Source organism: Mustelus asterias, chromosome 9 (assembly GCF_964213995.1).
Source record: "Mustelus asterias chromosome 9, sMusAst1.hap1.1, whole genome shotgun sequence".
NCBI lineage: Eukaryota > Metazoa > Chordata > Chondrichthyes > Carcharhiniformes > Triakidae > Mustelus > Mustelus asterias.
In genome coordinates, this window is record NC_135809.1 from 98,043,553 (window position 1) to 98,058,888 (window position 15,336).

The 15,336-nt window shown below is 41.7% G+C and overlaps 1 protein-coding gene across 5 annotated transcripts in view; it reads left to right on the top strand.

Annotated features, from left to right (window-relative positions):
* The first annotated feature begins 10,286 nt into the window (after positions 1-10,286).
* Positions 10,287-15,336, top strand: part of abcc8 (ATP-binding cassette, sub-family C (CFTR/MRP), member 8) — a 230,982-nt gene continuing 225,932 nt past the window's right edge. For 4 of the 5 annotated variants that reach the window (XM_078220629.1, XM_078220628.1, XM_078220630.1 and 1 more), the window contains exons 1-2: positions 10,289-10,737; positions 10,869-11,010. In XM_078220629.1, coding sequence (XP_078076755.1) covers positions 10,590-10,737; positions 10,869-11,010 — 290 coding nt within the window. In that variant the 5' untranslated portion in view covers positions 10,289-10,589. Of the gene's footprint in view, positions 10,738-10,868; positions 11,011-15,336 lie in introns of all 5 variants that reach the window. The other variant, XM_078220631.1, reaches the window with a different exon arrangement.

Here is a 15,336-nt window from a genome sequence, read left to right on the forward strand (position 1 = left end):
GTGATGAGGTCCCATGGTCGTGCAATGGGTTCTTTGGGTTGAGTGATGGGGTCTCAGGGTGGAGTAAAGTGATGGGGTGGCACGGTGGCACAGTGGTTAGCATTGCTGCCTCACAGCACCAGGGACCCAGGTTCAATTTCAACCTTGGGTCACTAACTGTGTGGAGTTTTCACGTTCTCCCTGTGTCTGCGTGGGTTTCCTCCGGGTGCTCCAGTTTCCTCCCACAGTCCAAATGTGTGCAGGCCATGCTAAAATTGTCCCTTCGTTTCCCAAGATGTATAGTTTCGGGGAATTAGTGGGGTAAATATATTGGGTTATGATGATAGAGCCTGGATGGAATGCTCTGTCAGAGAGCTCATGCAGACTCAAATGGCCAAATGGCCTCCTTCTGCACTGTTGCAATTCTGTGATTCTTTGGCCTCAGGGTATAGTAGAGTGATGGGGCCTCAGGGTGAAGAAGAATACCAGGACCTTGAACAGGACTAGAGTGCCAGAGCCCAGGGATGGACCAGAGTGTTGGGGCCTGGGTGCAGAACAGAGTGCTGGGGTCCAGGAACTGACCAGAGTGCCGGGGAGGAGAGGTTGCCTGAGAGGCTTAGGAGTGAAACCCAGGGTCAATGGGCAGCAGTTGAGGAAGAGGCTAGTTGGTGTGTGCGGCAAATTGAGTGTGTGGGGTTTGAATTTTGTCCCCATTACACACGTACACACTTAGAGGCCCTAGACACTGATCCAAAATGTGATCAGCCCTGGAATTGATTTCATGCTGGCTAGCCAATGAATGGGCAGCCAGTGTGAAACATGCACTGAGAAAGGTTCACTGCTGCCTGGGAGGGTGGGAACAGGGTGGATGCTGAGAAAAGGGAGGATGCAGGCTGGAGCTTCTAAGGTGAGCTGTGTCAGAGAGTTGCAGACCCGTACAAATTAAATCCCAACTGTAAAATACTGCAAACAGTGTCTAGGCAGCACATTCAAAAGCATTCAGTTCCTGTACACCTCCTTTAATTATATGTCAGCCCTGATATTTCATCCTGCCCTGGAGCAACATTACAGCTGAAACATAAAGGCCACCTGCCAACTGTAAAGGTAGATGGGCCATGTAATTGCATTCCATTGACCTCTCAATGGGATAAATTGCCTGACTGATTGTTGGCGGGTGTGCCTCCAACTCTTCCACATGCCCACCAACTGAAATATCGCACAAGTGTGCAATGACATCGAGACACGTGCCTGATGTCCTCTCAGACAATTTCATGTTCTTCAAAATTCTCTCATTTGTGTGGGTCCATCAGTGGGGGAGTGAGGGAGTGAGTGTGTATCGAAGAAGAGTGTGAGTGAGTGAGAGTGTATATGTGTGGGAGCGAGATAGTGAGGGATTGAGTATGTGTGTGGGAAAGTGAGAGAGCGAGTGTGTGTGTGTGTGTGTCGGAGGGGAGTGTGAGTGAGTGAGAGTGTATGTGTGTGGGAGTGAGATAGTGAGGGATTGAGTATGTGTGTGTGGGAGTGAGACAGTGAGTGTGTGTGTATCAGAGGGGAGTGTGAGTGAGTGAGAGTGTATGTGTGTGGGAGTGAGATAGTGAAGGATTGAGTATGTGTGTGTGCGAGTGAGAGAGTGAGTGTGCTTTACTCCCGGCCTCAGATTTTCACTCACTCTCACCAACACACAGTGGCTGAGGGTGAGTGAGAATGGAAGTGAGCCTAGCACACACACTCTGACCTTCTCACACTCTGTTCATTTTTATTAATTACTCTTTTTTTAACTGAATAATTTATTGCAATGTGATTGCTTTATTTTTGCTCAGCAATTGTTCCTTCTTAAAAAAAACTCAACTTTTTTTGAAAGTCAGTATAATGTAATGCCGAACATTATCTTTCCAAAATTTGCCCATTAATAATAAAGTTGGACAAACCTGATGTAAATTATCCCCATTATGGAAACATTCCATCAACCATTGAGCTTCAACGTAAAATCTATAATTATACTGTGTTTTGTATGTGGTGACTTATGTGTTTGCCAGGTATCTACAGAAAATTGCAAGCAATACTACTGTGAAATTCATGTCCGTTTTCAAGATAATTGAATCTAATGAATAGTTTTCTTGAGTGAGTTCCATCGCCTCTAGAAGGAAAGGCAATTGTCTATTAATATTGTAGAATTTCAGATGGTACTTTTTAACTACATCCATTGAAATGAGTCAAATCCACTTCTCTCAAGGAGTTGGTAAGTAACTGCTTGAATTTTAGGATTTTACTTGGCAAGTAATTGCTGTCCAAGTGACTGACAAAAAAGGAGCAATCTATGCAGAAACATCTGCTTAAGTGAATAGCTAAAGCACTAAGTTACTGTCCCCCAAACTAGAAGCTATTCATTAAACCAAATACTTATAAATGTTATTGATTACTAGGTCTCAAAGCATCAATACAAGAGTCAATATTGTCGGGAAAATAGCTTCTAATCAATATGGTTGGGCAAAAGTATCCAATGAGTGATGTTAAAGATGAAACATTGGAGACCAGACAGGGACTGCTATCTGCCACCATTGTGAAGCTTAGGCTATCAAGTGAAAAAAAAACCAGATCCCAATTTTAAATAAATGTTTCAAATCAGCAGCCAGAGGTAATAAAACAATTATTGACCATATATGAATTAAACTTTTAGGATTCTGTAGTGACTTTGAAATAATGTTCTTCGCCATTGTTCCTGGCTGTTTTGGTCACTTCCCTTTTGATATTAAATCAGGCTTTTTTTCTTACTTTTCTTTTGATATTAAATAGCTTTCTGCCTACTCTAGTCAATATTCACATTTATTATATAAATGAATCTATGGGTATGTGGTCAGATCTTCATGGTTACCTATAAAAGCTATAGGCCAGGACTCATAAGGGTGGGAAACTTTGATACTGTGATAAATTCAGTGTGTAATTATTATTGAAATGTTAGATTAATCCTACAACCTAAAGAATGCATTTCATTTTACATTGCTTGGAAATTGCACTATATTGTACATATTGATTTATTACATCCATGCATCACAAGTTTATTTGTTATTTTAAAGATAGGAATTGTTTTCTCTGTCATTTTTAAAAATTATTTTGTGGCATTTGAGTAGTGCTGGCAAGGACAGCATTTGTCAGTCATCCCTAATTGCCCTTGGGAAGGTGGCAGTGACCCACTGCCTTGAATCACTGCAGTCAATGTGTTGCAGGAACACCCACAGTGCCGTTGAGAGGAAGGGGAGAATGTTCCAGCAGCAGTAAAGGAATGGTGATGTAGTTCCAAGTCAGGATGACGTGTGGCTTGAAAGGTGAACTTGCGGTGGTGATGTTCCCATGCTGCTCTTGTCCTTCTAGGGGTTAGAAGCTGTAGGTTTGGAAGATGCTGTTGAAGGAGCTGCATTGCATCTTGTATATGGTACATACAGCTGCCGCTGCATCAGTGATGGAGGGAGTGAATATTTAAGGTGGCGGAAGGAGTGCGGACCAAGTGGGCTGCTGTGTCCTGGATTGTGTCAAGCTTCTCGAGTGTTGTTGGAACTGCACTTATCTAGGCAAGTGGAAAGTATTTACTCACATTCCTTACTTGTGCTTTGTAAATAGTGGACAGGCTTTGGGGAGTTAGGATATGAGTTATTGGCTGCAGGATTTCAGCCTCTGACCTGCTTTTGCAGTTGGTCCAGTTAAGTTTCTGATTAATAGAAATCCTCAGGATGCTGATAGTGGGAAGTTTCAATGAAGGTCAAGGGGAGATGGTTAGATACTCTCTTTTTAGATAAGGGGCTTCCACTTGTGTGGCGTGAATGTTACTTGCCACTTATCAGCTCAAGCCTGAATATTTTCCAGGTATTGCTGCATATGGAAAGATTGTTTCAGATCTAAAGAGTTGTGATTGGTACTGAACATTGTGTAATCATCAGTGATCATCTCACTTCAGACCTTATGATAGAAGGAAGGTTATTGATGAAGCAGCTGAAGATTGTTGGGCCTAGGACACTACCCTGAGGAACATTGATGCTCTGGAGCTGAGATAATTGGCCTCCAAACACTACAGCAATTTTCCTTTGTGCTAGGTAAGACCCCTCTCTCCCAATCCCATTAACTCCAGTTTTGATAGGGCTCCTTAGTGTCACACTGGGTCAAATGCTGCCTTGATATGAAGGGCAGTCATGCTCACATCACCTGTTGAGTTCAGTTCTTTTGTCCATGTTTGGACCAAAGTTGTAATGGGGATTAGAGATGAATGGTCCTGGAGGAACCCAAATCAAGCATTGGGGCAGTTAATTGCTGTGTAACTGCTGCTTGCTAATGCTGTTGAGCAACATATTCCGTCATTTTATTGACGATCGAGAGAGGACTGCTGGGGCAGTATTTGGCCACATTGGATTTGGTCTGTTTTTTGTGGACAGGGGCATTCCTGGTCAATTTGCCGCGTTGTCAGTGTTGTAGCTGTACTGGAATAACTTGACTGGGGGTGTGGCTAGTTGTGGAGCACAGATATTCAGCATTAGAGCCAGGAAGTTAACAGGTCATAGGCTTCACTGTATCCAGTGCCTTCAACTGTTTCTTAATATGTGCAGTGAATCAAATTGGTTGACAACACATTTGTGATGCTGGAGCCTTCTGGGGGAGGCCAAGATGAGTCACCTGCAAACATTTCTGCTTGAAAATGTTTGCAAATTCTTCAACTTTGTCTTTTCCCCTGATGTACTAGACTTCAACCGCCATTCATGACTGGCTGTGGCAAGACTACAGAGCTTAGCTCTGTCTGTTGTCTGCTGCTCCCATTGTTTGGTTTGTCAGAGCCTCACTCGGTTGCTGCTCGTTTTTAGCTTTGTTTGGTGTTGCTCCTGGCATATTTTCCAGCACTCCTCACTGAGCTAGAGTTGATCTCTGAGCTTGATAGTAATGGTAGAACAAGGGATATGCTGGGCTGCAAGGTTACAGATTGCAGTTGAATGCAATTCTGCTACAGCTGATGGCCCACGGTGCTTTTTGGATGTCCAGGTTTGAGCTGCTAGATCTGTTTTGAATTTATTCTCTTTAGCACAGTTCTAGTGCCCCATACTGGTCATGCCTACCAAAACTATCATGGACAATGTGGTGGACCTCAGTTGTGCCTTTGTCCTATATGGACCACCGTTGTGTGTGTTTGTCATACCTGGACACATCCCCTTCCAGTTTGGTTCCTCCCCTCAGCACCTAGTATAAAGGTGGCTGTCTCCTCCCCCTTGTTCAGTCCAGGTCGGTTACTTGTTGGGATCTGCTCCTGATTCTGTTGTGAATAAAAGCCTACACTTATATTGGCATATCGGTAGTCTTTCGCCTTATTGATAGCGCATCAGACAAATGCATCCACAACAGCAAGATTGGTGTCTGTGAGGTCAAGCAGATTTTTTCCTCCCTTGATGGTTTCACCACCTGCCACAGGCCCAATTTGGCAGCTATGTCCTTCAGGACTCTGCCAGTTCAGTCAGTAATGGTGCTACTGAGCCACTCTTGGTGATAGGCATTGAAGCCCCCCGACTCAGAGTACATTGATCAATTAGGAGGGAGAGCAGTAGTTGGTAATCAACAGGAGGTTTCTTTGCCCTTGTTTGATCTGGTGGCATGAGACTTCTCAGGCTCCAGAGTCAATCTTGAGGACCCCCAGGGAAATTCCTCCTAACTGCAATCCATTGTGCCACCACCTCCGGTAGGTCTGTCCTACCTCAGGATAGGACAAGGCATACCCAAGCATGGCTCTGTAGTTGTCTGTGACATTCATAGTGAAGTATGATTCCATGAGTATAACTGTATTAGGCTGTTGCTTCACGTGTTTGTGGGAGAGCTCTCCAAGTTTTGGCACAAGCCCCCAAATGTTAATGAGGAGGATTTTGCGCACAATATGCTGTTGTTGTTTCCAGTGCCTAAGTCAATGCCGATAGTTCTTCCAAGTTAATTCCTTTTAGACTTTTCTGTGGCAGTTTGGTACAGAGTGGCTTGCTAAACCACTTCAGAGGGCACATGTAGGCCAGGCCAGATAAGGGCAGTAAATTGTTTTTCATTCATTCTGGGAATGTGGGTGTCACTAGCTGGGCCAGCAGTTCTAGCTGCCCTTGAACTGAGTGATTTGCTTGGCCATTTCTGAGGATATGAGAATAGTTTTAGAGTCAATCACATTGCTGTGGGTCTGGAGTCACATGTAGGCCAGACCAGGTAAAAGTGGCACACTTCCTTCCCTAAGGGACATTAATGAAGCAGTTAGGCTTTTACCACAATCCAATAGTTTCTTGATCACCATTACCAAGACTAGCTTTTAATTCCAGATTTATTAATTGAATTTAAATTCCATCAGAAAATACATGTTTTACTTTTTATATTTTGATATCTCAATTGCTCAATTAAATTGCTGCTAGATAATGATTTTGTTGTCTATTAATTTTGTGTATTATTTAAAGCCCTGGATTAAATTGCTGTCCTTTAATGATGCCAAGTATTTATTGCTTTTGACGTAAATCCTCTCATCAAACCAAACAAATCAATTGGATTGCTCCTTATAACTCATTTCAGAAACGTAGTTTTCTGTATATAAATCTGAACTGTTCAATTCGATTCTCATCAACAATCACTCCCCTGTGTTCATTATTCTTTGTGCCATTTCTACTGTGTAAGATCTCATAGATGGCAATGTGCTATGCTAAAATACCTGCAGAATGATTTTCCTGTTGGATCTGGTGCAACTCTTCTGTTCCCTGTGGTACATGTAACCTCACATGGGACCAAGAAAGATAAAACACCCTGTTGGTGTATCAGTGATTTGTGGTTAAAACAAGATTCTTGACTACTGATTCCAGTGCTTCTGTCTGTTTCAATCAATGAAATTTCAAATAGGATTGAACAATAAAAAAAGTGCAATTCTGTAGAAGAACGCATTTAACTGCCAGCCACTTGTGAATTTCCTTTATTTTAAAATTAAGTTGCAGTTTCTAATTGGTGAAAATGGCTGAAAAATAGGGTGGCAGGGTGGCACAGTGCTTAGCACTGAGGCTGACAGCATCAGGGACCCAGGTTTGATTCCCAGCTTGTGTCACTGTCTGAGCGGAATCTGCCATTCTCCCCATATCTGAGTGGGTTTCCTCCGGGTGCTCTGGTTTCCTCCCACAGTCCGAAAGATGTGCCAGTTAGGTGCATTGGCCATGCTAAATTCTCCCTCAGTATACCCAAACAGGTGCCAGAGTGTGGCAAGAGGGAATTTTCACAGTAACTTCATTGCAGTGTTAATGTAAGCCTACTTGTGACACTAATAAATAACCTTTAAAATTCACCAATTGGCAAAAAATGATGTCTTTTCTTTATCTATATCAACTGAAGCTGTACTGAGAAAAGGTTGAAGAGCTGTCACATATCAAAAGATCGTTCTCAATGATTTGCATTTGTTTACATCAGTGGACAGTAATCTTGAATTGATGAGGATTCGAACAAGGTAGTTGTCTGGTGATGTATAAAAGCAATTAAAAGTTCTCCTGAAATTGGTAAAAAATATTACTTCAACACTAATGTCTTAATGTCACATTGAGAATGGTTTGAAGAGTTGCTGTCTTGACACTAATTAAGTATAATGTGTGCCTGCCTTCTTTAATGTGCAAGTTTTAAAACCCCAAGTTCAGTAACAACTAATCACAACTGACTGCTTTATTGCTTTATTTTTTCCTGTTGCTTTCAACCTCAACAGTATTCAATGCATTTCAATTGCCCTTTTGATTGTTTCTCAATAAAAAGAAAAGAGAAATGAATTATTACTTCATTTGATCATCTTCAACAAAAAATAATGTAACATTGTTGTAATACTATAGTGGAAACATAAACAGAATAACAATACGTCAAAAATACAGTAATAATGTCATGCATAAGTGATGCAATGACAATTTTCAGGATTATGACACAAATTGACAAAACTGATTCAAGCAAATTGTTCATTGTGGTGATGGGGTTAAATATCAATTGACACATATTATGAAGTTAGTAATAAGAAAGTGAAGAAAGGTGAACATTTTTAACTTAAAAGGATATTTGACATGTTGTTTAAATTGACGGGGAATCTATTGAAATGGACAATATAAATGAGTACAAGAGGCAATTAGATAGTTTCTCTTTCCTTCCACCATTGCCTTTTGACACTCCAACTATCTATTTTTGACTGCTGTCCTATTTCTTCTCTGCACTTTCCCCTTGACATGCATCATATGCATGCTGATAATGCCAGCTGTACCTCACCACCATCTCTCTCGACCATTCTAATGCTTCTGTGTTGTCAAACTGTCTGACACTGGATAACCCAATATTGATGCCGGTTAAACACTGGGAAAAACAAAATGTTGTGATCCAGCTAAAATTCCATTACACAGCCACTGATTCTATCCACCAAACTGATCACTTGCCCGAGACTAATGCAGACCACTCATGACCCAAAGCCTATTTCACTTTGAACCACGTTTCTGCCTCTATATTGTTTCCATTACCAAGACCTTCCACTTCTACCCCCATGATATACCACCTGTTTCTGCCTCTGCTTCAGCCCATTTGCTACTGAAACCCTCCTCCATTCTTTCATACCTCCAAATCTAGCTTTTCCAATGCTCTCCAAGCCTTCCTCCCATCTTGCGTGTTCCAGAAATGTAGCTTATTCATAACAGTGGTGGTATATTTGAACTCGAATTATCATCCATTGCCTTGAACTCACTTATTTATAGTGGCCACTTATATCTTGATTTTAAAATTCTTGTTCTCATCTACCCCTATCTCTGCAGTCTTCTCCAGTTCTACAATCCATTGAGAACTCTGTGTGCCTCCAGCTCTGGCTCATGTACATTGCCCCCATTTTCTTCTACCCACGCTGAAGGCCATGCCACTGCCTGCTCTGGTCCTAAATGCTGGAATTTCTTTGCTCAACCTCACTTCCTTGCCACCTCTCACTCTCCTCCATAAACATTCCCTAACACCCACCTCCAGCTTTTATTCTAAATGAAAAGAAAGACTTTATAAAGTGTTTTTGAGACTTGCATTTCAATAGCACATTTCATGACCAGAGGACATTTGAAAGAACTTTACAGCCAATTAACTGTTTGGAAGTCTGCTCATTGTTGCAATGTAGGGAGCACAGCAGCCAATTTGCAAGAGCAAGCACCGGGAAAAGCAACGTAACACTAAGCAGATCATTTGTTCTTCTTGTCAGGTTGAATGATAGATAAATATTGATCTCCAGGAACGCTCCCTTGCTCTTCTTCTACATTGTGTTATGGGATCTTCCCAGAAGGTAGTAGGGGTTTAGTTTAAAGCCTTCCAGCAATGCAACCACCCTCAGTACTGCACTGGAGTCAACCTTTTGACGTTTGTACTCAACTCCTGGAGTAGAACTTGTAGTCACAACCCTCTGACTTAGAGGAGGGAGTGGCAGCAACCAAGTCGCAGCTCTCTTTAATGTAAAAGTAAAATACTGCGGATGCTGGAATCTGAAACAAAAACAGAAAACGCTGGAAAATCTCAGCAGGTTTTACAGCATCTGTGGGGAGAGAATGTTTCGAGTCTAGGTGACCCTTCGTCAGACCCTTCGCTCTGATGAAGGGTCATCTAGACTTGAAAAGTTGTCTCTATTCTCTCCCCACAGAAGCTGTCAGACCTCCTGAGATTTGCCTACATTTTCTGTTTTTGCCATGACTCTTTTTGCTTGTCTTGGTGTTAATGCTTGTATTGTCACCCAGCAGTGAAGCACTTTATGATGTTTCATTGGGTTGAAGGCATGACATGAATGCAAGTTGTTTTCTGGAGGTAGCTGGGTCTGGGGCACAGGAAAGGCAAGAAAATGAAGCTGATCCCTGAGAAGGGGCGGGACTTATTTGGATCTCATTATGATTTTGCTGTTGCTAAAATTCATTATGTAGCTATGTTGTAAAAACTTTCAGCAAGAATTGCCCCTCACATTGCACGTTGACAAAAAAAATAGCCTACTATTGTTCAGTGATGGGAAAAACCCTGCAAAACATGAGCAAGGGATAACCCCAGTGGTCACCCAGGACTTAGTAACTGCGTAGCACAAACCGTGTTTGAAAGGAATTGTTTGAATAATGAAATGTTTCAGTGTATGAAAGTCTATTCATAATTACGCCACAAAAATTGTTTTCTGTTTTAACTACCGGTACTAATTATTAAAGGCTTCACACATCACATCTGATTAAAGGTCTTTATAGATAGCGCTGTTTTATAGATAGCGCTGTTTCATCCGTGTGTGTGCCTCTGGCCAATTCTGAGCGGCTTGCAGATTTGCTTAGGACTGCAGAAGTGAGCCGCTGCTGCTGCAGTCGTTGGAAGTTGGATCCTGTTCTCCTTTTATCAGCTAGAAGCTCTGATGTAATGGGAGAAATGGATCGGGACACTCAGCAGTCCGGAACGCTGACAGCTCATTGACAGCAAAGCCCTGCTTGATATTGTGGCGCTTTCTTTTTTTTATTTTGCCCTCTCCTCCCCAGCTCCCGGATCGTTTTAGGCAATGGTTCTCTGAACATGTGCTAAAGCTTGTCCTTTACCCTCCTCTTCGATTTGACCAGAGTCCCACTTCGACCATGTCCTTGTCTTTCTGTGGCAATGACAACGACACGGCTGCCTACAACGTGGACAAGGGAGTGCTCAACAACGGCTGCTTCGTGGACGCTTTGAATGTTGTCCCACATGTGTTGCTGCTCTTCATCACCTTCCCTATACTATTCATTGGTAAGCTATATGGATGAGAAGATCACAGCCATTTCGATTGCATGTTGGTGTTTACATATTCACAGCACTGTCATTATATCTCTCTGCATAAAACAATCTGTCTAAAATGTGTGCACTCTTTTGGATTTAAGGTTGGGGAAGTCAAAGTTCCAAAGTCCACATTCACCACAGCACGTGGTTGCATTTCCCTGGGCATAATTTGCGATGGATCCTCACTTTTATACTCATGTTTATCCTGGTGTGTGAAATAGCAGAGGGAATCGTCTCAGATGGGTAAGTGGCCGCGTGTGTGTTATTTCCAGGTCGGTCTGGGGCTATTTTTACTGAGCGCCTTTCTCGTCTCGCTGGCTTTGCAACTCTTAGTTAAGTGTCAGAGAGAGAGAGAGGGGGAATGTGTGCCAGTATTTAACCCCGAGCAGTTAGTTGCGTCCGGAAGTTCGTGCCATGCTTTTGAGTGAAAGAACCTGTAATAGGTACATGTTGGCATAGTGCATCCCCTCTGCCGAGATTCAGATAGACTCGGGCATAAAAGCTGCAGCTTTTGTTTTAATTATAAATCAAACAGCGCGCCAAACGCCTCCAGAATGTTTGAATACCTTTCAATGTGTCAATTTGGAATTCTTCACAACTTTCAACGAATTACTTACTGTTTCAAACTATTCCTGAAGATCCCTTTTGGGGAGATTTTTTAAATGAAGTAAAATCAAACCTATCATGAAGAACTAAATGTGATGAGCAACTTTTATTAGCAATTGCTTATAAAAGCAGTATTTTTTTAAAATTTTCAATTCTAGTGACACTGTAACGGTTGTGGAAGATTATCAGCCAAACCCCTCTAAAAAGAGGACAATAGGGACTTTTCACTGTGAAAGATTTCTACTGTCAGGTCACATTGCTAGATATAGGCAGAATTCATAAGGCAGGGATGGTGATGGCACAGTAGTTAGCACTGCTGCCTCACCGCCAGGGACCTGGATTTGATTCCCGGCTTGGGTTACTGTCTGTGTGGAGCTTGCACGTTCTCCCCGTGTCTGCATGGATTTCCCCGGAAAGCTCTGCTTTCCTCCCACAGTTCAAAGATGTGTGGGTTAGGTTGATTGACCGTGTAAAATTGGCTGTGTAAAATTGACCATAGGGGCGATTAGCAGGGTAAATGCGTGGGGTTACGGGAATAGGGCCTGGGTGGGATGTGGTCAGTACAGACTCAATGGGCTGAATGGCCTCCTTCTGTACTGTTGGGATTCTGTGATTCTATGAATTCAATGAACTGAGTTGTTGGCATTCCACATTGAATCCTATATCTAAGTCAGCACAGATAGGATAGAACAATCTCTGGAGAGTAAATTTAAATTAAAGCTAATCTGGGACCAACTGAAATGATGCCTCCAATGTGTCGGAGTTCACGGGATAAACCTTTGCATAATTTGGCCCTAATTGTGTGTCTTGGAACTGTGAAGGCTACTGTGGAAAATTGAAACCTCATACTGGTTCATCAGGGGGTGCTATTCTCTGTTTATGGTTAAAAGTACAACACTCAGGCGATTTACTCTGTATTTAATCCATCTTGTACTTGACCAGGAATTGATTACTACCAAGACTGGCAAAAGCTGGAAATATTGTCAGCCCAAAAAATGAAAGGAGCCTTGTTCAAATTTTGGCTTAACTAGATGAACATCTTGAAGGTCTCCAGAAGATATTAGCTACAAATCTCAATAGTTCCAATCTGTTTCGGTTTCCAAAGATATAATTGTATAGTTTGACAATGAATGTGCAGGGGAAAAGGACAGTGACTAACCTTTTGCAATGTCTCAGGTTTTGCTGTATGTTATCATGGGCTAATATGAAGACAATATTTGATTCTAAACAGAACAAACTGACAGTACTGAATATTTATTGCTGCTACTACATTATCTCCTGGTCAGGGAAAGTGAAGTTTTCTGCATGCATGTATTCAATTCTGGGGTACATTCTAATGGTCGTAAACAAAACCCATCAGTACTGTCAGCTCTTTGCTGTCACTGGAATGTTCTGAAATTAATGTTTGGGAGTTTTTTTACTAAGCAGATATAGTTTAAGTTTTAAAGTTTACTTCATTAATGTCACAAGTAGGCTTACATTAACACGGCAATGAAGCCACTGTCAAAATCCCTGAGTCCCCACACTTCGGTGTTTGTTCAGGTACACTGAGGGAGAATTTAGCATGGACAATGCACTTAACCAGCACATTTTTGGGCTCAGTAAGAAGTCTCATAACACCAGGTTAAAGTCCAACAGGTTTATTTGGAATACCTGTTGGACTTTAATCAGGTGTTGTGAGACTTCTTACTGTGCCCATCTCAGTCCAATGCAGGCATCTTCAGATTTTTTGGACTCTAGGGGGAAACCGGAGAACCCGGCAGAAACCCACGCAGACACGGAAACTTCTCGCAGATAGTGACCCAAGCCGAGAATCGAACCCGGGTGCCTGCACTGTGAGGCAGCAGTGCTAACCACTATGTCACCATGCTGTAGTGACACATGTTTTGGGCAAAATGAAGCACAGAATCTGATCAGTAACTTTACTCACATTCCCTTCAGTCAAAGGATATTGGGGGTAGGTGGGAATGTGGAGGTGAGCCCAAAATCAGATCAGCCATGATCCTATTGAATGGTGGAGCAAGTTTGAAGGGCTAAATGGCCTACTTCTGCTCCTGATTCAAATTTGTATGTTCCACATATACTCAGTAGTAAACCATATTACATTACTGCAAACCAATAGTGGAACTAGGCTGTTATAAATTGCTTTATATTGGTCACACAATATAAGTTATAATTGTTTGACCTGTGGAGAGCAATAATTGCATATGGGTGTTTTGCAAGATTTCAATGCAGTGAAAAGTTTCATTGAATTTCAGACCACTGAAATTCTCCCAAAAAGCTCAGAAAAATAGAAACATAGAAAAACTACAGCACAAAACAGGCCCTTCGGCTCCACAAGTTGTGCCGAACATATCCCTACCTTTTAGGCCTACCTATAACCCTCCATCCTATTAAGTCCCATGTACTCATCCAGGAGTCTCTTAAAAGACCCTATTGAGTTTGCCTCCACCACCACTGATGGCAGCCGATTCCACTCGCCCACCACCCTCTGTGTGAAAAACTTCCCCCCAGCATTTCCCCTGTACCTACTCCCTGTACCTACTAGAATAGTTTTACAAGAATAATAGTTCTAGTTTTACTAGAATAATAGTTTTACTGGAATAATCGTCCTACTAGACTAATTTCCCCTGTACCTACTAGAATAGTTTTTGTGTGTAACCTGAGCGCTGACTTTGTGTATTAGTTTGAAAACTCCTGTTATGCATTGCTTTGTCAGTGCTCGCTTTATACTTTTATCCAGAAATAGTCTATAAGTATTTACTATTGGTAGTTGTTACATCATGTAACTGAATACAGAGGTGCAGCAATAATTGGAATAATACATATATCATGTAGACTCACATTTTCTGGTCAATATGGCAAAGGGACAGCACTCGCCATTCCTCCTGTTGCTTTTGTAGGTTTAGAACCAGACTTGCACTAATCCTGTGTCAGATCCAGCATGGCACCCTTTACAGGGCATCTTTGGCTCCTCTGACCAGCAAAGGAAATAGCAATGTTCTTCTACCAATCAGGTTGAAGAATCTTCACAGGCATGCAATGTTGAACCAGGAAGTATAACACAGGAGGTATAGATTAAATTTAAATCATGCACGAAAAGTGCATTAGAGATTGGGAAAGAAATATGCGATTAAGAAAGGGGTAAAACAGGCTGGAAAAACAAAGAGAATATAGTTGGTTTTAAATCCCCAACCCTATATTAACTTCTCATGAAATGAAATTGCACAGCCTAAAAAATATTTTTCACTGCCAGAGAGGTTGTAAGTAATTATCACTTACCACAATGTTAAAGATCCATTTATTCCTGAATTCTCCAATCCTAGCATTTTCCAGCCTGTTTAGAGGGGAACTAAAGGGAAATTTACCAAAGTTCACATCATTGCATTTATTTTGGTGTCCATTTCAGTCACCCTGTAGAAGACTAGAATATCTCTGACAGCAACTTTCAGAATTTTGCATTTATTCAGACATTGGGATTTGCTAAAATAAAAACAAAATTTTGCAAATGCTGGAAATGTGAAATAAAGTCAAAAAATGATTGGAAAAATCAGTAGGTCTTGCAGCATCCATGGAAAGAAAAACAGAAATATGTTTCAAGCCCATATGACAAAGAATCTTTGAAATGTCTTTGAAGAAGGATCAAACAGACTTAAAATGTTAATTCTGTTTATTTCTCCACATATGCACTGAGATCTGCTGAGCTTTTCCAGCATTTTCTGTTTTTATTAACTGGAATTTACCGTCTGATTTGCTGCTTATCTTACTATCATAAGCAGTACAAAAACTAGTCTGTACTGTAACACAGACCCAATAAAATTTGGTTCTTATAGCAGTTTTTCTGTGGGCAGCATGGTGGCAAAGTGGTTAGCACTGCTGCCTCATAGCGCCAGGGACCTGGGTTCAAATCTGGCCTTGGATGAATGTCTGTGGAGTCTGTATGTTCTCCTAGTGAGTTTCCCT